The sequence below is a fragment of the Notothenia rossii genome (genome assembly GCF_949606895.1).
Source record: "Notothenia rossii genome assembly, chromosome: 11".
Lineage (NCBI taxonomy): Eukaryota > Metazoa > Chordata > Actinopteri > Perciformes > Nototheniidae > Notothenia > Notothenia rossii.
In genome coordinates, this window is record NC_136910.1 from 17,639,378 (window position 1) to 17,666,231 (window position 26,854).

The window sequence follows — 26,854 nt, forward strand, 5'->3', positions numbered from 1 at the left end:
CTTTATTTTCACAATTCTCCTTTGCATGCTTGTCGCTAGAAGATTGTTTTTGATTAACTTTGTTAGTGTAATCAAAAGTAAGACACACTTTAACTATAAAACCCTAAAGTTGCTCTTCATTAGTTTGTCAATTATTTTACTAAAGAGGACAAACATGTCAGAAATCCCTTAGGCTTCACCAATACTGCAGGATAAAACAATTTCTCTTCACAGAGTGAGGTGCAGAAGAATGCAGTATCTTAACAAATGACTCAATATAAATGTTTTGGAGATTTCCTTTCTTAAAAGCCACTGTTGGTGTCACTTTGGTGAAGGGTGTTCTCTCCCAGCAGCAATATGCACAGTGTAATTCGTCCCCTCTGTCTGACGGTTTGATAATAACCTCATTATTGGCTCCATGTGGTTGTCTGTTTGTCAGAGATAGAAGTGCCAGTTAAAAAAAAAGTTGGCAGGAAGGAAAGTGGGCAGTTCAAGAGCTTTCAATCTGACTCATTGTGCCGGGTCTTCTTCAGGGGATGGACGCTCACAGTCATCACCCAGCGTGTCCATGTGACAGTTTACTGGTCATGTGGGGAAATAACCACCTCCCATGTGATGACGGGTAATCACTTATTACATTGAATTAAGCACGATCAAACACACCGCAACACTTCCTGTCATCCCCATTAGCATCCTGGCTGTCATATTATAGCATTAAAAGTATGTAATACTAAAGTGGAGATAACAAAGATGAGCCTTTAAGTATGTCTGAATCCTTCTTTGGCGGAAACAGAGGCTCAAGTTTAATGTTGTCCTCCAGACTGTTATGGATTGAATATTTCTATACAATCCATATTTGGAGATCTTGCAATCCTTGCAATATGTCTGTGTGTAACATGGGTAAAACGTGATATTCCACCTCAGCACTTTTTCGTTAGTTCCTCATTTAAAGGGGAACTCCACCAATTCACACATCATCATCAGTTTGCTTGTCATTCAAAACAATCTTATGATGTATTTGGAGCTGCTGTTGAGTTGTGCTGCATTGTAGAGTTTTTGTTTAGAGTAGAAGAGTCCCATCATTTAAAACATTTGTATGATTGTTTTGGTGTATTCACTTTCCTTTCAACAACTTCTAATACTACTACTAATAATAATACTTTGAATTTATATAGCGCTTTTCACTTAAAGTCGCTTTAAAAAAATACAATTCACACAAGAAACAAAGATAGTATGAAGTAAATTAGAAACATTACAAAGACGAAGTTGGCTAATTAATTACAAGTTTGACAGAAAAGTAATCCCAACTATTACATCAAGTCCATAAACTATACAGTATTTTGTCATGCAAACAGGGCAAAAAAAGCTCCTTTCAGACTCTCAAACAGGGGGATGTTATGATATTGTTTATTTTATATAATTAAAGTGAATATCATTGATCTTAAGTTAGAAAACAGGTCATTTAAAAACACAACTTTGGAATACTCTTTGACATTTTATAGACCAAATGATTAATGTAGAAACTAATCGACAGGTGCATCCCTTTACTCCTTTACAGTTGGCTCTAAACTGACCCTGATCAAATTCAATAAGACTAAGTGAACTGAATGAACCATGCAATATAAAATAACACAATATGTCAGCTTGCATTGCTGGCTCATCATCTGTTCACTTGCAGCCGTTACGCTGTGATCCCCAGGCCCGCCCAGCTGCACTCCACCCTTCTCGCTCCATTATAATGAACAGGAGGACAGATTGACTGCGACAGGCGTGCAGTACCTCACACTACAGTACATCGATTGCTGGGGGACAGAAATAGGTTGTCTTATTACTGGGAGCCGAGACATGCTGCCATCGGCTCACAACGGAAGGGAAAGGAGGAGAGGGAGGAAGAGAGGCGATTAATATGCCCATCTGCTCGCTGCTGACTCATATTCCTCAGTGTAACACTGTCCAAACCTTCATTATACTGTTGTTCTTTCTGCACGTGTGGTTTTCTTTTCCATATCAAAGCTCTGTTAGCCTACTTCTACACAGAGAAAGAAAAAGAAATGCCCTCCTTTTTTATTGTGTCACAGCAGCAGAGCGACCTGCCCCAATTTCGGAAGTGCAACACCAAAGTGTGTTCAAATATTTAGTTTACCAGTGCACCAGGACCAAATACATTAATGATATTAATATATTATTATTTTTGTCTGCCCCTTCCTCTGTCCTCATTCACACACACACACACACACACACACACACACACACACACACACACACACACACACACACACACACACACATACACACACACACACACACACACACACACACACACACACACACACACACACACACACACACACACACACACACACACATACACACCCACACACACACACCGATGATGGCAGAATGACTGATGCTGTTTGGCATTACTGGGGCACAATTCCTTCTGAATGCCCTAAAATGTGGCCTGCGCCCCCATCCCCCCACTCTCCACAGTCCTCTTAGCGAGTATCCAGTGACCCCCCCCCCCCCCCAGGACACACTGTCAAACCTCACCCTTTGGCAGTCACGCTCACATTGTGTCAAGACTGTTAATACGTGACCCTCCATAGGACTGGAGGTCGTTTGGAAATGTTTGATTCTGGAGGATAAATTATACCAAAAGTGTACTCTTTCTTATCTTAAGGAATATTATGAGATGAAGCTACATTCTCAAATGTATCAATGATTAAGGTTTGAAAATACAAGATTGACTAGAATCTTGCCTCAATAAGTAGCATAGAATAAGCTAAAGTATATCCTAATTGAATACCCCCACAAATTAGCATTGCCCTTTCATAAAGTGATTGTGATTTTTAGACCTGTAAACATTAATGTATTAATTGGGTTATGTGATTTGCTAAGTAAAACAAGCAAAAACTCTTATGTGAATACATCTATTGTAAATGTTTACTGGTTTATTTGCTAGTTGTGGAAAGAAGAGCATTTGAGGGCATCAGGCTTTGGGAAACATCACCGTTTGACATTGTCGTCGGTTTTCAGACTTTCTATAGGCCAACAACTGTGTGTCGTATACTTGCAGGTCTGTTAGGCAGTGCTAGATTCAACGGCTCTTCCCAGAACTACAGCACGCTCCTGCTGGAGGAGGAGACCGGGCTGCTGTACGTGGGAGGCAGAGGAGCTCTGCACGCGCTCAACACCTCCAACATCTCCACCCCTTCAAACCTCACGGTGAGTGCCACAGATCAGCATGTTAATTGCCACAAAGAAACAGCAAACACCCGGTTTCTCACATTTATTTTCATTTCTTGAGTGCTAAAAGAGGACAAACTAATAATAGCCTTAAGCAGATTGAGCAAATCCCATTGTGTACGTCCAATTTTATGGATATGGCATTAAATGCACCAGGCGTTTATTCAAGGGTTACTGAACATGAAGCCAGAAAATAAAGTGAGTTGTCTTTTCCCTCTCTTCCTGTTTGTCACACATACGTACACATTTGTTCTGCTTCATCTCCCCACTGTTCTGTCTATAAATCTTTCTATTTATCTATGTATGTTTCCATCTCTATTTATTGATCTGAGTCATTCTTATTATGCCTCCTCCCTGTTGTTTGCAGATTGATTGGAATGCTTCCCCTGAACAGAAGAAACAGTGTCTAAACAAAGGCAGAGACAATCAGGTAGCTTCATATCAAGTGTATTGTATTGTATTATTATTCAGTCCCTCTTTGTTTTAAGAAAACTCTTTATTTACTGGGTTAACATTGTAGAACATTTCTGCTTTTTAATGTGTAGATTGCTTCTTAAGGCAGAAAAGTTGATAATCCTTTCAAGTGCTTCTTATTACATTTCTCCTGAGAATACAAAATCCCACTCGTTCATTGAATGTTTGCATAAAATAGCCCCTGTACATGAAGTGGATTGACTGGCCTATGCTTTCTGTAGCTCTCGCCAATTGTTGTGACAGAAATAACCTATTTTCCTCTGTCCTCTGCAGACAGAGTGCTACAATCACATCCGCTTCCTTCAGAGATTCAATGAGACTCACCTGTATGTCTGTGGAACAAACGCCTTCAGACCTCTTTGCGCTTACATGGTTAGAGCTTGTGTTGTTTCATAATAGTTCCCTTACGACTACAATTAAATTGAAATGATTCATTGTCTTTTTTCTCTCTGTAAGGATGCAGAGCGGTTCAACTTCACCTCTGGCTTTGAGGAGGGCAGAGAAAGGTGTCCATATGACCCAGCAAAGGGGTACACCGGCCTTATTGTAGGTGTGTATTCCAAATGTGCCCTTTTTTTCATGATTTTATAAAAAAAGAAAGAAGAATACAGTAGAAATACACAAATACCTAGTAAAACTGTTTACACTACATTCATACAAAAATGCAAATGCAATATTGATGGAAAATCTGACAGTATACAGCAGGGCTGCTAACACTCACGTATTGAGCGTGAGAGTCACGGAATTAACCAATATCTCACGCACTCACGGCACACTTGCCTTTCCTCACGCTACGTTTTCGTCCAAAATAAATGTATATAAATATAAAAATAAAGTGAAGGAACAGCAAACCGAGCGGTCTACGAAATGAGACGGTCTTCTGGCTTAGTTCAGTAAAGTTGGAACGATATTGGGAGATTCTGATTTCACGGATCAATAACTCATGAACAAAACGTTATTCAGACACAAATGACGTCTCCGTGAGTATACCGTGGTAAGGTTGACAACGAACTACAATCACATTTTGATCAAAAAAAGCCAATACGCGCCGTCCTCCGAGCTGGACACATTACATTGGTCTCTATCCGCAGCCGGAGAAGAAACGAGTGCTCAGGGACCGTCTGCAAAGTTCAACTCCGAAAAAAGAGAATACAATAATATTCAATCACTATTATACAGCTTATTACTACCTAACTCACCACACACATCAATAGTCTCCTGGTGTTCATACTACAGCAAGGAGTTTGGAAGAATATGCTTTTGAATAATTTGGGGGAATATTTATAATGTAAAATCTTCAATAAATATGGTATTATCTTGAATAACTTTACTATTATACAGTATATTTCTACCAAACTCACTACTTGCATTGTTGTTGTTAGCATCTGGTTAGCTAGCTGCGCTAACGGATATTAGAAGCTGTTTCTAAAACAAGGAGAGGGAGAGCTCTGTCCTGTCAGACTGAGAGATAACTACAGCTCAGTGAGGTAAGGGACTCTCTGAGTGTTTAGATAGTTCACTTTAGTCTAGTTATCTCAGTGGGTCTCAAACGTTTGATCACCATTTATGAGAATAAATGAAAAACAGTTATGAAATACTATGACAGTAAAACAAGAATAACCTACAGTTTAAAGGGGAGTGATTTGTAAAATATCCATAAAGAAAAAGAAAATCTGTGTGCAGTTCTGTTCCATATGGGTGTTGAGAGATGTATCCATAAATTCATTTTGCTCTCAAAGTACACCAGATTGATGCTTTTAACTTCAATATTTAAAAAATAAATCTTCCCGGGGGAGCGTGCCCCCGGACCCCCCTAGAGGAGGTGAGGACCCCCCCCCCCCCACTTATAAAATAGCACTTACACCTATATGCCATTTTATATGAGCTGATTATCGAGCCTTCATTGTAAGAGTCGCAGGTACACTGTGTATGTAGCCCGGTACATTAATGGGAAACCCTAGTTTGTACATGTTCAATACATTTGTAACACTGTACACATGAATGTTTCTTTTTTCGGTTCTCCAAAAAAAATCTCACTCCAAGCTGAACTCAAATGTTGGCAGCCCTCTATACAGTAACAAATCAGTTATCATTTAATGAAGGCAAACACAATAAATTGTTCCCACTATTGCAATAATTGATCAACTTAGTATTTTTATCCATATGTTAAACATTAGTCACAATACCTGATACAGTCAGTGTATGCTAGAGCTTTCTTCCTGGGTGCTATTATATCTTGAATAGATATTCTTCTTATACCAATAAATGAGCTGCCATTCCAAGTTGAATTTGTTTCATACACAGCATATTATAGTCATAGAAGCATGAAGCTAAGGGGAACATTTGCTGGCAAAAACAGGGTACCATGCTTGATTCCAGCTAAAACGATAACCTGCAGATTTGCTAGCTACTCTGCGAGGCTATACGAAATGCTAACGTCATCCCGCTATGAGTCTGTCAAGAGCCTTCGTCATCGAGGTCATGGTATATCCAGAGGGGCTAAGTCAAGGGCAGGACTAGCTTTAGACGCTAACATGCTTACAATGACAATTTTAACATGGAGATGTTTAGTAGATAGCTTTAATTTAGCGCGTAAGCATGCTAAAATGTGCTAATTAGCACTCAAGCACAACTGAGGCTGAACATATTTTTGCATGTATTTGTTCATGAAGTAAGTATGAAAAAGTGATTTATAAGTGTTAGGCAAACTAAAGTTTTGAGCTAATGACGGCGCTAGGTAAAAAGTCAGAGGATCAACACAGTTTTACAGTTCATTTTGCCGGGGAACATCCCATTCTGAACCAAATTTCATCGCAATTTTCTTCTGTTTTTCATCCTTCTTCAGACGGTGAGATGTTCACAGCCTCTCAGTATGAGTTTCGAAGCTCTCCAGATGTGCGCAGAAACTTCCCCTTCCCTACGCTCAGGACTGAGGAGGCCCCAACTCGATGGCTTCTGGGTAATTACATTACATGACAACAAAAGCCATAGAAGGGAGAAAAACCTTGAAAAAACATCAAGTAATGATTAAGTGTGTGCAAAAACGTTTCATTCTCTGGTGGTTTATATAATTCCACTTACAGTAAAGTACCAAGTGGATGTGTTGATGTTAATACAGAAACTGATGGACTTGGAGATTGAAAATCACATCACACAAATTGCACTGCACTGCAGCTCTAACTGACTTAGTTGTGGCTATTCAATCATACTTAAAAGCTCCATCTTTGGTTTCCAAGGAGACACTTCCTCAGCTGCTAATAGGTCTGTGTGTGTGTGTGTGTGTGTGTGTGTGTGTGTGTGTGTGTGTGTGTGTGTGTGTGTGTGTGTGTGTGTGTGTGTGTGTGTGTGTGTGTGTGTGTGTGTGTGTGTGTGTGTGTGTGTGTGTGTGTGTTGTTTGTGTATGTACAGAGGCAGATTTTGTGGGATCTGTGCTGCTGAAGGAGAGCATTAACAGCTCTATCGGTGACGACGACAAGATTTACTTCTTCTTCACCGAGAGAAGCCAGGAGCAGATTGCCTACCCGAGCCAGACCATGGTTTCCAGGGTCGCCCGAGTCTGCAAGGTCAGAGAGAGCAACTAACCCACATACTAGTAACCATAATCATATTAATGGTTTGGAAAGTGAATGAAGGAAAAGACACAAATTAACATAACAGATTTATAGTGACTGCAATGTCAGGGAATAAAGGGTTACGATGGGTGTGGAGAAAAAGTTGCCAGTATTGGAAAATGGTGGGATTATTTATTGCTTTATGTCATCGATTAAAGTGAAGTAAAATTAATTTAAGAAGACTTTCTGTTTGATATTCTTCTCTCGCAGTTGCCCTTCTTCTCCCACTGTAATTTTAGTGCTGAACGAAGCAGCAGTTTGGTATCTCTTATCTTGGTTGGTGGTTCTTTCTGTGCCACTGTTGCCAGGCAAACTACAAGTCTCCAACATCCACCTCCAATGGCAAACCCTCTCTCCTCATTTCACTTGCGATCAGCATCTCCATTTGAAACGACATGCCCAGCAACTCCTTTTCTCCTCCGCCCTTTTTTTCTCCCTGTCGTTTCTTTTGGCCATGCATGGTGCTGTCATTACCATCACAGTATGCTGCTGTGCTGAATTCACTGTTGCAGTTTCTCTAAGGGTTCATAAAAAAAGTGTCTTAAAAGATTCAGAGCGGTTGAGATGACGTTATGAATACGTTGAAATCCCTACAGTATATCACCTTTTGTGAGAATGTGAAAAGGATTTGCTCGGATGCATGGGAGGAAAGAAAAATGAATGTGAAAGCTGAACATTGCGTAAGCACTTAGGAATCAACTTTTAATATCCAATCAGAGTTAAATGGTCCAAACTCATCAATGCAAACTGACAGGAAGAAACGTTTCTTCGTTTAAAAAAAAAAAAAGATTTATTACTAATATATTTTTTATTTACGTCTTTAAGGAGCTGTTTCCACTCAATTTACAACCCCATTTGATACATTTTCAACCTAGCTTCAGGAATTCTTTAAAGTGATGGCTTTTTGTCATTCAGACATAACTAAATTATAACGTTAATGTTCTGAATGTATTCATGAGCTTTGGGGAAATAGCCACAATGAGAGGAAGTGGGATTGAAATTAATATTAAGGAAGAAACTATGCTGCTTAAAAGAATAGTTCACCCACAAAATAACTGTATATCAATTACTCATCCAGTGTTTCAAAAGACACTTTTTCTTTAATACCTCCAGGGTGAAAAAAAGAGTAGAAAAACCGAGAACATTTTGATGAATTTAAGTAAATTGGGGATGCCAATAACACTAGCAAAAATAAATTAATAAACTAAATCCACTAATTCACAAACACATAAAATGTCAATTAAATCATGCCATTTAAAAACATGAAACTACTCAATACCACCCTCTAAGAGGTAATGTTTTGAGTGTTATGCTTGTGTTTGTAAATAGCTGTATTGAAATTGTTGCTGTTGTGAAAAATGGCCTCGGTTTACCTCAATTCATCAAGGTCTTTCAGCATTTTTGAATCCTTGGATCCCCATGGAGGTTTTCGAGAAAAACAAAGTTGTTTTCGAGAATTCAAAGTAACCCATGAGTCATTGATATATGTGGGTTATTCCTTTAATTAATGACCATTGTCAGTGTGATATGTGGAGCTATTATTTGGAGATTATTTTACAAGTTTAATTCTTTTTTTACATTCATACACTTGAATTCCTGGGAAATCTTTCCTTTTAATGATTGCACATTTGCAGTGAAATTATTTCTGAACTTCCTGCTTGCTTCCTAAATTCTGTTTACACAAACAGCTCACGATCCTCTCTGCATCCAAAACAAGTCATTTCTAGAAATAAGGTCTGGAGTCCTCGCCTCCTCTCTTCGTCAGAGCGGTGGAGAGTGTAATCTCTCAATCTGAACTAGGCCACAGCGGCACATGCAGCTGTCGAGCTGGTCCCAGATCAGCCCCGTGGCAGACAGACTCACTGATTTGATGCAGATCTGCAGATAGTGAAGGTCCCTGGTAGTAGCCTCTGGCCTGAACACTCTGAACACTTGCCATTTTTGAGCTGCATAACTAGTTGTCCTCTTCTGTTTGTCACTTTCCATCCAGACTGCATCTACTCCCTCTGCAATCATGACCTATTTTCACAGAGAAGAGTGTAACTTACATAGAAACAAGGAAAAGCAGAAATCAATGCCACTTGGCCATTATTTACAACTATATCTTCTGCTCAGAGAGAAAGGCTGCACAATGTGTTCTCTGCTATATCTTCAGAAAGCGACTTTATGTCAGGCTCAAACTGTTTCCATTATGTCGCCTCGGCTTAATTTCCCCACAGGCGTATTTTGCAGTGCTACGCTCGGATTCATGAGTAGTATTTTCTTGGATTTACGTCATCCCAGCCCGATGACCCTGACCATGCTTTGATTGACGTTGATTGTGATTTACAAGTGCGTCCTTTTAGCTCTTGCATACATCTCTATAAGGAACGCTTATGTTATGTTCTCAGTGGTATCTATCTCTACCCTGTCTTTTCTTCTTTTCTTCAGCCCTTTCCTCTCTTTCCATTAACTTTGTTGTTAGGGATAGAATTTCTTAACGTGGCATTTTTTGTTTTGCATACCTTGATACATCGATTAAACCTATTTTTGTGTGGGAGGCCGAGGCGGGCAGAGAGATTTGATGGATGACAGACGTCTGCGAAAGACATAAACTAAGAAAGATGAGGCGCTATAATTTGAACAAACAAAGAGAAAAATCGTTTTTCTCTCTTTTATTTTCTCTTCTTAATGAGGTGTGGTAAATTACTCTTTTAGGGAGAGATTTCTTGCTGCTTTGTCTCCCCATGCCACCGAAATGCAATTAGAGGAAATGTGCTAAAGTAAGCACTAACTGTGAGCTCCTGTTTCGTAAGACTCACTTCCTCCTCCCTTCCTTTCTATAGTTATGTGGACATAATGATTTTATTCCATCTTTAAGGGAGATAATGATATCATTGTTTAACAGTTTTTTCAATCACAAGTTCGTGTTTGCTGATGCGTTTATGAGTATGAGAGTTTGTGTAATCTAAGATATGTTAGCTCCATTGACTTCCATTCATCCATACGTTGTCTCCTCTGTATGCAGAATGACTGGGGAGGCCAGAGGACCCTGCAGAGGAAGTGGACCTCTTTCCTTAAGGCCAGAATGGTGTGTTCAGTCCCAGAATATGAGCTGCACCTCAACATCCTGCGCAGTGTGTTTGTCCTGCAGGGTCGGGACGCTCAAAGCAGCATCTTCTATGGTGTCTTCGGCCTGGAATGGTAAGAGACAACATGGATTCTGCTTTGAATATTATCTTCCTTTTAGGTTGGTTAAATAATCGTATTCTACACTAACTGGCCTGGCTTTACCTCTGCCAAGGAGGTTTCGGCTCGGTTTGTTTGTCTGTCAATAGGATTACAGAGAAACCTATGGGCCTGATTTCCATGAAAAACGCCTTCAGGGGTGCATTCTGGGCCAAGGAAGAACATAACATTTTGGGAGGAATCAAGGGCTGGATACACAAATTCTGTTTTTATTTTCATTAACACTGAGAGATAGAGCATTTGTGCTGCATTTGGTGTTGGAATAAGCGGATAAATTATCCATATGACTGCGGAAAACCACACGAACACCCTCACAAGTCAGAACATCAACCCAACATCAAAATAGATATCAACATTTATTTTAAATGATCTGAGCAATCAAAAAAAACAGTTTCCACATTACGTCTTAAAACTAATGAACGCACCGCCGTCTGAAGAAAAGCTTCCCATCTCTGGAAATGGGACGTTCCAGGGAACATATACAGCACATGTCCCCAAAATTAAGCCCTGCCAATTTGGTATATTTTGAAGCTTTGGAATCTAGACAAGGATTTCAAATGTAGTGCAGTAAACAGTATGACGACATCACAAGTAAGAATGAATGTAAAATGATTAAAGTATTTTTGGACAAAAAACGTCTGTAAATGTTCCCTCCAGAGGGAGTTTCTCACCCCCTCTCCCTGAAACGCCTCCATTAGACTCCTTTGTTTACTTCAGTAACATAGTGACATCATTACTTAACACTTGCGCTTCTATTGGCTAGCACACCACCAACACATTGTAAGTGAGGTGGCGGGACATTTCTTAGCAGTTGACCAATCACAACGGAGCCGTCCAGCTAACCAATCAGAGCAAACTGGGCTCTGGTTTCAGACAGAGGGTGAAAAGAGGTGCTGCAGCATTATGAGAAAAATAAAGAGCTTTTTGAGCATTAAAGCATGGAAACATGTCACAAAACCTGTCATTTCCTTATTTGTCTTGGGCTCCACAAACCTGCGCTGGATATTTTTCTTTATTTTCTGACATCCTACCGATTGAACAATTACTCGTAAAATAATCCCCACATTACCAGATAACGATAACCATCATTTATTCCAACCCTGAGCTGTCAAAACAAAAGCGGCAGGCTGCAGCCAGAGCTGACGTGACGGCTGCCTTTGGAATATCTGGCAGCGGAGTGAGTGTGTTTATGCAGAGTCATGCTGCATAAAACTGTCCCCAGGGTGTTGAGATTCAGATGCAAAGGATAGCATTGCAACAGGACAGTAACACGATCTACTTCCCTGTTGATTTTTCCTATATTTTAGTTTTTTTCACCACTACACTTCCTTTCGTGGATATTCAAGCTCAACCTCTACCAGTCTATTTCCTCATTCAGTGATGGAGCACTTATTTGTATTATCAAATCTGTTCTTCAGTTTCTAGAGTTCATTCATTGTTTTGGTCTTTAAAAATCTCAGGAATTAGAGAAACATATCCATCCCAGATGTCCAATATCTTATTTTTTCAGTCCAAAAAAAGAACATGAGAGGCATGAAAACAGTATTTACCGTCACTTTTTTCTCTGTCTCGTTCTTGTCCTTCTCCATACTCTGTGTTGTGGGGAAAATAGGCTCACACACCTGCGAGTAGTAGTAGTAGTCACTATGCGTTAGACTCAGGCGTGAAACAGTGAGTAAGCCCCTGAGCTATAACTGCTCACCAGTTTTAAAGACAGATTCAGGTTTCACTTCAATCTCTTTTACCTCACTTGGATGCTTTTGAAGACTGAGGTGGGCACACACAATGGACTTAAGAATGTGACGCATACATTTCCCCCCCATTACTAATCTCACCTGTAGGGTTTAAGATTAAGGGTCACCTGGTTCCACGACTCATGCTGTTGTTATGTTGTTCTAAAAATCTTTTCTTTCACCAAAACCACAAATGGAGCTCTTTATTCATGACTCACAGGGAGTGGGTATTTCGGTGCTGAAATCTCTGCAAAACAAATATTTCCTTCTGGAGTGGCTGATGGTATGAGCTACAGAGGATAAAGAGCAAAATCACACACCTGTCAGTGACAGAACCCCCACATGTCCATTCAAGACAAAGTGATACAATCCAAGTGGAAAATGTGAGGGTGAAACTTTAGCACGTCAACACCCCCAGTTTTCATAAAACAGAGATGAGCAGCCCATTTTCGTTTGAAATTCGATCTGTGCGGCAGCTTCTCCCCTGATAATAACCCCTCGGTGTGTGTCCCACATTGAGTCATTAATCCTGACTGTGTCCTCTGAATATGTCCTCAGGAAGAATATCAAAGCCTCTGCTATCTGCCAGTACGCCTTCTCAGATGTGCAGAAGGCTTTCAATGGGCCGTACATGGAGGTGCAGGACTCAAAGTGGAGGGAGTTCACGGGGAAAGTTCCAGAGCCAAGACCTGGATCTGTGAGTTTCATCTGTAAAGACTCTTACTATTATCAAAAATATTTAACGTCCAGCTCTTTCTCTGATCACTCCCCTGTCTTTGATCCCTCCACAGTGTATGACAGACGCTCACAGGTCGCAGGGCATTAACTCGTCTCGGGACCTGCCAGATAATGTCCTCACTTTCGCCAGAAGGCACCCACTCATGGCCAGCCAGGTGCACCCAATAGGGGTTCGCCCACTCATGTTCAAGAGGAGTGTCAACTATGTCAAGATAGTCGTGCACAAGGAGCCAGCGCTGGATGGGAACATTTATACCGTTCTGTTTTTGGGAACCGGTGAGTTTTACTACTGAGAGTTAACAAATACAATACAAAGAACAAAAGCAACAAGAAATGGGAGGGCTAAACAGAATAAGATAACAGACAAAAGAAAGTTAAAGCACTGAAACATCTAAACTGAACCATACACATGGCTGTTACATATTTGATTTGATCCAACTCTTTAAAATATAATGTATCCTATTTTCGTTGACAACAAATTGGCTTTTCATTGTATTTTGCATTATATAAGTAATTTGATCCAGATTACTTCCTGGTTGAGCTTTTAGTATAAATATTTTACAGATGAATTATATTTATATATAAATAATATAATTATCTGGGATCAATCTGTACTATATAAACATAATGTTTAAAGGAGTACATTTAAAATAAATCGAGCCAATTTTGGATATTGATCCACAAATGTCTTATCAGTCGACAATATAAAATCAACTGGTGTCCTTCCAGTACAGATGAGACATGTTTAGCATTTTTTAGTAGCAATCATCTTGTAGAATATCTCCAATTCATAGATTCTGAAGTAAAACAATGTGTTTCCTTTGAGAAATAAACAGATTTACAGCATCAATGAAAGAAAAAGGTTGAATCTTCTCTTACAGATGATGGCTGGCTGCACAGAGCTGTAGACATTGGTGGAGAGATGCACATCATAGAGGAGCTTCAGCTGTTTGATAAACCACAGCCCATAGAGAGCATGGTCATATCCTCTGCTCTGGTATGTATTCATGCTTGTAGAGTTCCTAATTAACCGCCTATTTATGCTAAAGTAATGCAAATTAAAACCTTTGATAGATCATGGTCTGACTTATTAATTAACGACGTATAATTGGAATGTAAAGAGGCCTTGAGAAGGATTTTATTTATTAATTGGATTGGGTCATTAGAGCACTTTAAAGAATATTTTAATACATTTATACAAGCGACACATATAAGTTACATTTTGGGTGTGCAGCTTATCTACAGCCACAAGGCAATTTTCATCAGTTATTGATTATTAATCAGGTTTTTTAATAACAGTGCATTACAATCCTTGTGTAGATTTTTCTAGTTTCAGGCTTTAGAAGTCATAAATATGAAATATCTCCATCTTGTGTTTTGCAGAGGAGTATTTACGTTGGCTCGTACTCCGGAGTGGTGCAGTTACCAATGTCCGCCTGTGAGAGATACACTTCCTGTTACGACTGTGTGTTCGCCAGAGATCCCTTCTGCGGCTGGGACGGGAAGGTGTGTGTGGAAATATCCTCCCATGCACAGAGGTGAGGGAACACACAGCTGAACACTAGCCACTGCACATTTCCTCTTTTCTTTTTAAATGTCATTTCTGGTGTTGCTTCTCGGGATCAAAGAGGACAGAAAGACAAACAGATCCAAAACAGTCTATTCAATTCATTTGTTCACAAACGTAAAGAGAACCCATTTAAAATATATTGTAAATATCTAAAATGGCTGAAAGTTCATGTATCAACATTTACAAGCTAAAAAACACTGATCTAATTCTAACTACGAAATGGTGCCATAACATTAATTTCATCAGTCAAGACATTGGTTTAAAATAAGTAAGATATGATAAGCAAAGACATAAGGTAAAGGTATAATATTGATACAATTGAAATGCATTATAAGTCCCCAGCCATTTAGTGTAATCAAGCTTTGACATATTTGATTTACAACTGCTGCTTTAAGCTCCTTTTAAAGACAGATCATGATGTGTTTATAGTGTTATCAATCTCATTCAATACAAACCACACTAAGCCTGGTACTTTCAAGTTTACGTTTTCACCCTTTATAAAATGCTTTTTCCTAGTATTATATAACTCCCAGGAGAAGAATACTAATGGTATATACGATAACTCAATGTTTTATAGGAAGTGTAAAGACAGCACTTACAGAGTGTCTGCATTGCTTCCCCATTTATCCTGAGTCATATATCTTCCTAAAACTCCTCTGAACGTCCACGTATTTTAAATTAATTTTCTCCACTTATTCTATACGCTTGCACTTGGATGACAGCCATATAAGCTTTTTACATTTGAGTAAATGTATTCCGTATTCTTCAGGTAAAAATAAAAGAGATTTTTTAAATAAAGTGTATATAAGTATCAACACCTCCACATGAATAATATAACAAGAACCTACAATAGTGAGCTGTTCAATGATGATTACATGCATCATCTGTGTAAATGGAATGAGTAATAGACCTGCCGACAAGATGACTCATTTGGACTCTGTTTACATTTTTGCATTACATGACCTTTCTTTCTTTCTTCTGGGCCCGACAGCAATACTGGAGTCTTGTGAATTATTTATACGGCTTATTTTCCCTTCAAACAGAATTTCTATGAAAACAGGTCTAAGACAATAAGGTCGACCTTGATTTCTCTCATCAGCTCGGTTCAGCTCAGCGGGAGCTTCTTCTGCACTTTGGGTTAATTAGCCCCTTAAAAACATTTGGATCTGAAAATGAACTTCGCTCACACTTTGAAATATCATTTAACTTGAGTTTAACTTTATCTAATTTTTTACAAATGTACAAGTCATTTTGAGAATACTTGCTTGCTAATAATTGCTAATGACTATTTAGAAACAGTACACCCATATTTTAAAGATTACAATTACCATTAAATTATAAATTAATAGACAATAACTTTAAATTGAGCTTTTTTAAAGAAAATGTACTTAACTTTTTCAGGTCATTTTATCGATAACAATGCATCATATTTCACTTGTTTATCACGTTTTATATGTCAAATATCCATTTCTAGTGCAACATAAAATACACATCTCTAAGCCGTTGACCAATCACAACAGAGCTGGCCAGCTAACCAATCAGAGCAGACTTGGCTCTGGTTTCAGACAGAGGTTGGAAAGAGGTGCTGCAACATTAAAGCAATTAACCATGTCACAGTAGAGGCACAATATACAATTATGAACCTGAAAATGAGCATAATAGGGCCCCTTTAAATGTATACTTTAGTGTAAGGCTGCTCGATTATGGCAAAAATCCTAATCTCGATTATTTTGGTTAATAATTTATATCACTAATTAAAAACGATTATCCCTTTACTTTGAAAACATCCATTTATTGAAAAAAAAAAAAATGTGAACATTATGTTTTTAACAGTTGATTACCCTGAACTTTAAGTATAATTAAACTGAAAAATCAATAAAAAAAATCAATTAAAAAAAAAATCGTTTTATTTAGATTATGTTGTTTTCATAATCGTTGCAATCCAAAATCGTAATTGCAATTAAAATACGATTAATTGAGCAGCCCTACTTTAGTGTACTTTATGGAGTAAATGTACTAGTTTACGTGTACATATTGCCAACATAAAACATCCAACACTTTAGACAGAAATGTTGTTTAGTTGTGGGGTGATTCAGCTGGAGATACATAGGAGAACTAGTGCATATTATAATAAAGCCACTCCACACAAACCCACACACAAAAATACATAAACATGACTTTGGCTCACTCTCACACTTGCGAGTTTTCTTGCTCTCTTCATTCACGCTGCATGAGTGAGTAGCAGACATCTTTATCTTCATTACTGCAGCAGACACATCAGCCTCTCCTGTGCATTTCTCTGGGAGGGGGGGCATCGCATTCGGAGAAAGCTGCAATAAGAATGGAACGGAAATGGGAGAGACCTTACGCTTACCTGGTTAATGCTGCACCATGTCCACAGTCTTTATTCATGGGGGTTGTTGGAATACACTGATGTAGACAGAGGGAGATTTTTACTCTTGCTACTCTGCCTTGAATCGAGTAAAAAACTGATACATGTACATGCGGCTCTCTCTGCCTTAAACCTTCTGCAGTCAGATCTAAAATAGGATGTCAATTGCTGCAGAAACAAGGTGCTCCCTGTTCTGGCTGCAAGTGATTTGGGGTATTTTTTCAAACCGTGATTGTCGTGTTAGCCTCATTAAGTTGTTGTGAGGATGCGTCCTGGTTTTATAATGGTCTTAGAAAGCTACTAGATGGTTTCAAGGATGAAGTGTCTTATAACATATCACATGTTATTTCTCTCTTATATTGCTAAGTGATTTCTGCATATCATGTTGTTTTTCTGATAATTATCAGATTATTGTTAATCTGAAATAATAATTTCTGAGTGTTTCCTTGTTAAAGAAAGATTACATTCAAATGTTTTAACTGAATTTGAAATGACTTTATTTCAGGTCGAACCTAACCCAGGATATTTCAAAGGGGATCAGGGGTTGCAAGGAGAATTCAGGAAATGGTAACAACACACACACACACACACACACACACACACACACACACACACACACACACACACACACACACACACACACACACACACACACACACACACACACACACACACACACACACACACATACACACACACACACACACACACACACACACACACACACACACACACACACACACACACACACACACGTGCATACACTCCATTAAGCAACTTTTACATTTTGGGAACGTTTTATATTACCTCCACATCCATTCGTCTTGATTAGTGTGCTCGACTGTCACAGAGGGATTATGAGGTGAAACTCTTCTTTTCCCTGCCTGGAATTTAAGAATTTAGCTGCTATTAAGGGATTTCATTAGGTGTCCCCTCCCTACTCATCCCCCCCAGGTACACATTTTAATCAGTTCCTCTCTTGCTGGAGGTCAGGCGGTCTTGCTGGCTGCATTGCAGAGCTCGCTACATTCAAAGCAGCTTATGAAAAGTGACATATAGTGATGTTGAGAGGTTGAGCCGCGGTGGCTGCTCACCTTTGTGACCTGACATCTTCTTCTATATTCATCTCTCTGTCCTGCTGCACTTCTGTCATGCTGTTTTGAATCCTCCTCCCTTTATCTAGCATTCTCCTACTTATCTCTTTATTTTTTTTGCTCCAACTCAAAGTGTTTTTTCTTCTCCTTCTGTCCCTCAGTGGTCCATCGGAGGCGTTCTGTGATGTCTGGTGACGACGTGCTCCTCCAGTGTGAATTATGCTCCAACCTGGCAACTCCACGCTGGACGCTGAACGGCAAAGAGCTCCAGGGATACGGCCTGAATTCAGGCTACCGCATCGGCACAGATGGCCTCCTCATAATCGGAGCTCGTTCCCAGCAGAGTGGGTCTTATCGCTGCTTTGCTGTGGAGAACTCCGTCTCAGTCCTGGTGTATCTCTATACAGTCAGGGTACACACGGACTCCTACTTCCCCGTGGAGCCTGAATCCACGACTTCCCCCACCACAGTTTCTAGCCCGACTGTTTTCTCCACCAGCAGCCCCACGGAGCAGCCCCTGCCCTCCCCCCCCGCCCCGCTGCCTCCGGGGGCCGAGTTCCAGAGCTACAGACACATGGAGGCCGTGTACATCTCCCTGGTGGCGGTCCTCGGGGGGCTCTGCTTGGTGTTGACTGTGGTGCTTCTTTATGTGAGCTTCTGCACCAGAAGGGCCCGGCGGGACCGAAAGTTCTCCCAGCAGGAGCTGCACGTCCTGGGGGCCTCTGAGAGGAAGAGGAGCTCGCATCTGGAGCTTAAAACCATCACGGGCCACTGTAACGGCCGCCAGGGTCGTCGCTCCATCTCGATGACAACATTCGGGGACATTGGTGATGGATTCCTGCAGATTGTTCCAGGGGAGGGCCAGTTCTCCCCCTGCAAAACGCCTCCCCCTGCCCCTCCTCTGCCCATGCCACCTCCATTACCCAACATTGATTACGCCAACGGGATGTCGTCCACTCTGCCCAGCGTGCTGCGGAAGATGAACGGGAACAGCTACGTTCTTCTGAGGCAGGCCGACACCGAGGGCATGTCGCCGCTCTACCACTCCTTCACAGAGGAGCTCAACAAGATCCTGGAGCAGAGGAAACACACGCAGCTGGACCTGCAGCCGGACGAGAGCTCCATCTAGGACGCCCCCTCTCAGGCTCAGTCCCTAAGTTATTTATTTTATACCCCAACGGTGACCCGTAGTGGTGGGGAGAACTGACTGTCGTATCAAACGCTGCTGTTATTTACCCAGTGTACCCAGAGTACCTCGCCTGATCTGAAATGAGCAGGCTCCCCTTGTCTCCCATGACAAATGACCCAGGATTTCACTTCAACAACGGACTACACTAACCAGACGTTAATATTCAAAAAGTGGAGCTGTGAAGATTTTGGTCAAAGAGTGCGCAGTTACAGAAGTACTAGGAAGAAGGGAGCTTAATGCTTCCCCTGCTGAGACTTTCTGGAGGCTTGTGAAAGATCGGGGTCATACATGTGTGTTGTAGAAGACACAAACTAGGACATGAAAATAAGTCAGGCCAAGAGGGGACCGCAGATATATGAGACTGTGGAAGTGTTCAGGGTTTTGCCATGTAATGTAAGCCTTCTATGGAACTTAAAGTTATACTCCACCAAAAATCGACCTTTTATGCATTGTTAAATCATTCTACCTTTCACCTGATGTGTTTTCCACCTCAGAGCCTTTCGTGAGTTATGGACAGTTGTTAGAAGGTCACATTGCTTTAATGAGCAAAGAGTGCATCCTATTGGGATTCATTAGCTGCCATTGGCCACCTCCAGGTGTGTCTCAGCAGTGGATAATAAGGACACATCACCCCCAAACCCCTGTGTGTGATGTTTGAGCAAGTGAACTAATATACTAAATTGAAGGACCATTCAAAGTTTTCAAACGAGCTAAATCATCCAACAAGTATAAAGTTGGTACCAGAATGATTTAAGAAGTTTCATGATTTTTAAAAGGGAAAACATTTCCAAATAGGAATCCATTTTACGCAATTATCGAAACAACTGTTGATTCTTTTCCCCAAATAATGTCATAAAGAGTCTCAAATGCTCGTCACATCTTACTGGAGTCGAGTGTGCCTTCTTGGAATTGTTGACAAACATTTGTTAACCCCAAAATATCTTATATGAAGATATTAAACAGAGAAAATTAGCAAAATTCCCCTTTGAGAAGCTCATTCTTTGCATACTACATATTACAGTCACCCTTCAAGCCCACAGGGGAAGCCTGTTTGATACTCAAAAGATAGATTTTGTGTGGAGCATCACTTTAAGAAGCTGTTACCGTTCACAAGGGCTCAGGTGGTGAGACAAATCTTACATTTGAAGTTATTTAAAACTATTCTTTCTTCATTTTTCTTCTGCTCTCCAGTAGATTGCTGCAGCAGTTAGTAGCTCCTTTGTGTGTTAATAGGAAAACCTGTAGCAAAGCTTCTGTTAGCATCAATGTTAGAACAAGACACACAGCTTAAGTGGTCTATTAAAGGAGAAGTCTGTTTGTGGTCAGATTGATTGAATTCACTCAAGACCACAGACTCCGGGGCCCATTGAGGAAACCACACTGAACACAAATGGCTGTAAAGGAAATATGCAGCTTTCTATTTATACAGCTCCAACATTATCTCTTTGTCATGGTCAGACTGTTGCCTTGTTTTTGGATGATCATTCATTACACCTCGAAGATGTGGCTTTCTCCTGAGACGTCATGCCATTCTTTTCAGACACAGGCAAAAACTCTTTGTGATGCTACAAAGAGTAAAATTGGTTTCCATCGACTTCTTAAATGGTCCCCTATCTGTGAAGAGCCTGCAAGGGGCCATTTGTCAATCCAGAGAAGACCTTCACACAAAGGCATCCTCTGTGTTTACCTGACATCAGAGCAAGGCCAAAACAGCAAGAACCGCAGACCGTACAGTATTTTCTTGGCAAGGTGAACTATGATTAAATAGTAGGTATAACTTCGACAGACTGAAATGAATATCTAAGTAGTTTGTAAACGTGTTACGGTGAGGGGTAAATAAAGATCTGTCTTACCCAGCAAAGTGTTGAATCAGCTCTCGTAGCAGTGGCTCAGCAGCAGCCCTCGAAGGGGACTCTCAGCGAGCGTCTGTCAGAGCGGGCTGACAGGAACAGCCAGACTTGGCTCCCCTCCACCAGGAGAGGACACAGGCTTTTTGTCTGTTTGCATAGAGTGCTGTCCTCTCACAAGTCAGAAGCAGACAGGAAACATTTGACCTGAGTGTCCTGGTTAGCCTTGCAGGAAACAGACGATGATACAAGGAGGCAGCAGCTATTTTGCACTCGCAGGTTTTTACAGTAGTTGTCCTCTTGTCTGCCTTGTAAGCCACTTTATTTTGGGAATATGCTTCACGGCTTGAAGGAAATCTGTTTGATATCATTAAAAAAAAGTGCTTGCTTTGTTTTGTTTGAGACATGAATATTGTTGCGGATGGATTGGCCAAAGGTGTATTATTCATGGCCTGTTCCACTATATGAAAGCAGGATTTCTGGTCATTCACCTTTAAACATGGATGACACATATTCTTGTTCGTTGGTAGCAAATTGAACCTTTAAACCGCTTCTACTGATTAGGTTTCCTAATTATTTTTGTATCTAGCTATCTCTGTGACCTTATGCGAAGTCTCTGTCTCAGTAGTTATATACTGTGTATAGGCTTGTCTCTTTAGGAAATTACAACTATATAAAATATTAGCGTTTTGCTTTTTCCATACAAGAAATATAGAATACAGAAGAATAGACAGATAGTAAACCTTTTTACCATACGCAGCACCACTAGACTGCCAGATCAAATCATTTCAATCGATGCCAACAACAACTTCAGATTGGGTGAAGTGGTCTTACTTCAAACTTGGCTAAAATGTCTATACTCCTCACCATATGCCTATGTGCGAAGACAAAACCATGATCTACTGTTACACATTTCAGATCACACTAAACAAATAGCATATGTATTGGATTACTTCTCATAAGAAAGAGTGAACTATTGTCAGTTAACTATAAATCCAAACGTTCTCAGACCTCAGCTATGAAGCTCTCCTTAGATGTGTTTCTCCGTATGATACAACCTCACCTGTGTGTCCTAATCAGCCATGAAGAAAATAGATGACCATACTCATTTGCACTTTGCATGTTTTTTATCAGCCTTTTTAGCCATTTCACTTGATTTTCATCCTCATTCCTCGCCTCTCTCCCTCTCTGTTGTTCCTTCCCGTCTCATCAGTTCTCATGACATTATCATCTATTACTCTTTCTGCTCACATTCACACTCTCTCAAGGACCCTGCTGAATTTACAAATGCCATTGTGGCCCCCAATCCATTAGAACTCGTTTTTAAATAGCCCTAGAGTTTGTGTTTGTGGAACAAGTTAGTTTTCTGCACTAGTTCAACATGCTACTCTCCATTTTTTCAGAGAGGTTGACTAGGATTGTGCATATTTTCTGATCCATTCTAATTTTATTTATTTTATTTAAATCAAAGATGTGAAGAAATGTTTTTGTTGGGTTACATCTAATTGCAAATTAAAGATATATAAAAAAGATTGCAGTTTCTCCTGAGTTCAACATGTTACTATACGGTACCTACACATTTATTATATAAAGGCTTCCATTATCAAGGTCCCTTATGATAGATGTTGACAATCCTTCGCATGTTGAAAGCTTTGTCTGAATCTGCGACCTTTGCTGCTGCTTCATTCTCATTTAAGGACAATCTGTTTACAAAAGACACTGTCTCTGCCCTGTTTTCTATATGGACTTTAAAAACATATTTTATTACATTCACCTTGTCTATGTACACAAATCCAGATTGAAGCAAACATCCCGCTGCGTCAATATGCAAGATACAGTATATTTTATGGAGATTATTTTTTACGTGTCGGCCAAAGACAGTAGTTCCTTTTGCACTGTTAGTATTTTTTTAAACGTCATATAATATACTCTTGTAAACTGTGACACTTTGACGGAAGAGGATGAAACACTCTTTTTGAAATTAAAGTCAGATTTCTGTATTTTTCTCAGAATTGTGACTTTAATCTCACAACAAAATTAAAAGAACCTTTTGGTCGGATCTTGAAAAAAAGTGGCCCTAATCCTCTCCCATACACTTTCCATCAAGTTTTTTCTGTATGATTTCTTTTGTTGATGATGACCTTATCTATGTGCTTTTCTCAGAATAGAACTGGCTTCCTGTACGATTTAACCACCTACGTTGTTGCAGACCTTTTATGTTGTGTCTCATGTCTTATTTATTGAAGTTCATTACATTTCAATTTGCCTCTGTGCAGATTAAATAACACTTATGTTCATCTTGGGGGGAAACAAAAACGTCAGCGTCAAGAGCCTTGAGGGGAAGACAGGAAATGACTTGCAAAACATGCTCAAACTGAGTCCAACTCTCCAGACGCCACAACACTCGGTTGTTTTTAGCTTGTGGCAAGCGACAAGGCCACTGAGAACTCCACTGGGAATGGAGCTCACAGTCATTTACATATATGACTCTGACAGAGCAGAGGTATAACATAGGCTCAGAGGGGGGATAAAATGACCATATTTCAGAGCAAGGCAGTAACTTAGCAACAGCATCTTTATTTAGAGTTTTAAATGTCCTAGTGTGGGTCTAGCTTTGCCAGTTTTCATTGGGTAGTGCGGGTGTGATGGGAGTGTACTGGCCCTGATATCTGTAATTGGTGGCATATATAAATTAAAATGCAGGAAATTAGCATTTTCACACAATCATGCTTTAATTCCTTTTAAGGCTAAGTCATTTTAACTTGACATAGATGTGGTGATATAAGTGCACAGATCATTAAAATGTCACAAGCTTTATTTGCAGGACATCTATCACATCAGGAACTGCATTCTTTATGGCTAAGCGTAATTCAGTTGGACATGGCATCCACATTCTTATAACAAATTATCCTGAAGTATAGATATTTGGAAGACAATGAGTGAAATCAGCAGAAGTATGCCACTGCAGAGCTCTGCTCCACTGTCTCTCACTGATCACCATCCTCTGCAGTCATCTCACGCTCCTATTCTACATGCATTCTCTCAGATATACCCAAACCATTTCCTAGTGGCCAAAACTATGTATGCCAGCAGAATAGTATCCATCAATCAACAGCAACGAGCAATCTGTCCTGCAGGCACCTTTCATGCCTATTTGTATTCATGGGGGGACTGTTTGTTTGGGCGTATTTTTGTTGAGAACTACATTGAGGTTATTTGTTAGGGAATAAAAGGGAAAGCCGGCATATTTCAGTCTAAGATGATGAATTCAGGGTGAGAACGGTAAAGAAAGCAGTGAGGATCTTTCCCAATATCCGCCTTGTTAAATTCGAACTAATCAGCCACTGCAGGAGTTTTCAGGACAGCTCTGCGCTGCTGAAGGTAGCCCTATTTTACTTTTTTGTTTTTCCCTTTCCTGTATTGTGTTTTATCTTGTGGGACATCTCTAAGCAGTAGACCAATCGCAACAGAGAGCCAGCTAACCAATCAGAGCAGACTGGGCTCTTGTTTTAGACATAGGGTGAAAAGAGGTGCTGCAGCACATCAGGCAGTAGGAGACAAATAAAGTCCTTTCTGAATATTAAAGCTATTTAAACCTGAAAACTAGCATACAAGGGCCCCTACCCTTTAAAAGATTTCCCTCAAGCTATCACACAGCTTTCTGTCATCTTAATTTAGGGATTTGTTGTGCATTAAGGAAACCATCAAACCTTATCAGTATCTAAAACTGTAAAAACATGTACATTCCCTGGTGTCATGGAAATAAAGAAAGGTGTTCCTCTGCCATGAGTCTTGTCTGTGAACTATTATCAGTGCAGTTAAATCAGTCAAAGCTAATGAAGCAGACAGCACATCAGTGTTGCTCTGCTGATCTTCTGACAAGCTGTGAAAATATAACTCGGAAGAAAATCTACATTTAAACACCAATGCCCAGCAACTGAACAATTTTTTTTAAAGATTTATTTCATACAAAGTTTCATCTGCTCTGAAGCGCTGCACTTTACTACAATGAATCTTCAAATAACCTTGGGTTTAAAAAACCAGTTATCTGCTTTTTTAATATGCCTGCTGACAAGCCACTGGAGGATTCATGTAACGTCTATTTCAAATGTGGCATTTAGAGCTGGTAATAATGGCACAGCTCTGCACAGAATTGCAACAGACAAAAGGGCATGGTGAAAAATACCCAGTCCAGAGCGAGGTCTTCTGCAGAAATATCCAACATATCAACGTATTGATTACTTGAACAGCTTCAAAAAATGATGTATCTTTCTACAGTAAACTAGAATTTAGCATTCATTTTGACTTTAAATATTGGATAGTCCTTGTTCAGTATCTTGTTTCTGAGGTCTGATGGGGCCGATGCACGGGGGCCGGTTAGTGAAGGGGTGCCACTGGCCCTGGATGCTGGGGTTGTCTGTGTGGAAGGGCTTTCGGAGGCGGATGATGTCCAGGCCGGACTGATTGGTCAGCTTGGTCAAAACCTCAGAAATCTGTATCGACGTTTTGCTTGTGACAATTTCTTCCCTCACGTTGCCGTTTACTGCAGGAGGGAAAAGAATGAAGTACAAGTGACTTTTAAGAGTACATACTTTTCTTATTGCAAAATTTAACAGTGTCACAAAGAACCAATACATCTGGGTGAAACTCCCAGTGGATTTTTACTTCTAGCTAAATAGAGGTCTCAGAAAAAACAGTGTTATACTGCCCCCTACAGTATCTAAGAGTAGAAATACACATTATTAACTGTTGTTCACTTTTAACTGTTAACCTGTTAAGCCCGGAGCCTGTTTTCATGCTTTTGATTTAAAGTAGCATTATAGTAGTTTAGCATTACCAAAGTAGTATTAGGTCGTTTCTTTAGGGACAGCAGTTGGATTTACAGAAGACAACACAGGATGTATTTCCTCTCTTTTTCCTAAATTTGGGAACTTTTTAAACATCGGGAGAGTGACACACAAGTATATTTGTCCATATTACCAAGATGCATGCAATTCTTTAAAAATCTATTTCCCTGGAAATCGCTACAATAAAGCATTATTATTATTATTATTTGATGTATTTATTGTGCTAAAGTGAGGAAAGAAATTCAGGATTAGTCAGATGTCACATCAAAACACAGTCCTGAGCACTTACGGTATTCTGCAACTATTTTGGGTATCCTGCAGGACTGAGGAGACACATACACGACAGTTGAAGGGTTGTATTTGGCATAATCCACCACTCCCTCTTCAATGAACCCCCTGAAAAAGAAGGAAAAACGTTTTTAATGCTGTGCTTATCCTACTGATAGTACTTTGTTTGTAGGCCTATTGGTTTTAAACATAGTCAATTTCCGGTTTAGTTAGTTAACCAAAGAATAGCAGATTTATTTACAAAAAACTACTAACATTTGTAACTTTGAGAAAGAGGTTATATTAAAGTAATGTATAACATATATTTTACCTGACTCCCAGCGAGCTCTGTGCATTTTTGGAGAAGATGATGGAGAGTCGTTTGAGCTGGCAGACATAGCGACCAACTCCGTTCTGAAGAACACTCTTCAGGAAGCGACTCGGTGTGCCTCTGGATGTCATCGTTTAACACACAATTAGCGCATATATTTCAATTAAACATTTGTTTTTTTTTAAAACCGCTAGAGACAAATATATGCTAGCTAGAAACAACATTCACAGAGGACGACTTGACGGGCATGCATGTATTCCGGTCCGTCGATGATATGTACCGGAGGGAAACACTTAAATGACACGAGC

The 26,854-nt window shown here is 40.0% G+C and overlaps 2 protein-coding genes across 2 annotated transcripts in view; one reads left to right on the forward strand and one right to left on the reverse strand.

Moving 5' to 3' along the window:
- The window catches only part of sema4gb (sema domain, immunoglobulin domain (Ig), transmembrane domain (TM) and short cytoplasmic domain, (semaphorin) 4Gb), a 40,183-nt gene extending 14,835 nt beyond the window's left edge, over positions 1–25,348 (forward strand). Inside the window, exons 3-15 of the mRNA XM_079658101.1 lie at positions 3,056–3,204; positions 3,593–3,655; positions 3,973–4,071; positions 4,156–4,249; positions 6,545–6,658; positions 7,108–7,262; positions 10,318–10,493; positions 12,830–12,968; positions 13,063–13,285; positions 13,891–14,006; positions 14,393–14,547; positions 17,477–17,538; positions 18,227–25,348. Of these exons, the coding sequence (XP_079514227.1) occupies positions 3,056–3,204; positions 3,593–3,655; positions 3,973–4,071; positions 4,156–4,249; positions 6,545–6,658; positions 7,108–7,262; positions 10,318–10,493; positions 12,830–12,968; positions 13,063–13,285; positions 13,891–14,006; positions 14,393–14,547; positions 17,477–17,538; positions 18,227–19,194 (2,513 nt within the window). The 3' untranslated portion in view covers positions 19,195–25,348. The remainder of the gene's footprint in view (positions 1–3,055; positions 3,205–3,592; positions 3,656–3,972; positions 4,072–4,155; positions 4,250–6,544; positions 6,659–7,107; positions 7,263–10,317; positions 10,494–12,829; positions 12,969–13,062; positions 13,286–13,890; positions 14,007–14,392; positions 14,548–17,476; positions 17,539–18,226) is intronic.
- Positions 25,044–26,831, reverse strand: mrpl43 (mitochondrial ribosomal protein L43). Its single transcript, XM_079658113.1, has 3 exons — positions 26,547–26,831; positions 26,238–26,344; positions 25,044–25,644 (listed from the first exon to the last, which is right to left on the reverse strand). The coding sequence occupies exons 1-3, from the start codon at positions 26,675–26,677 to the stop codon at positions 25,409–25,411; spliced, it is 474 nt and encodes a 157-aa protein (XP_079514239.1). The 5' UTR covers positions 26,678–26,831; the 3' UTR covers positions 25,044–25,408.
- Positions 26,832–26,854: the final 23 nt, after the last annotated feature.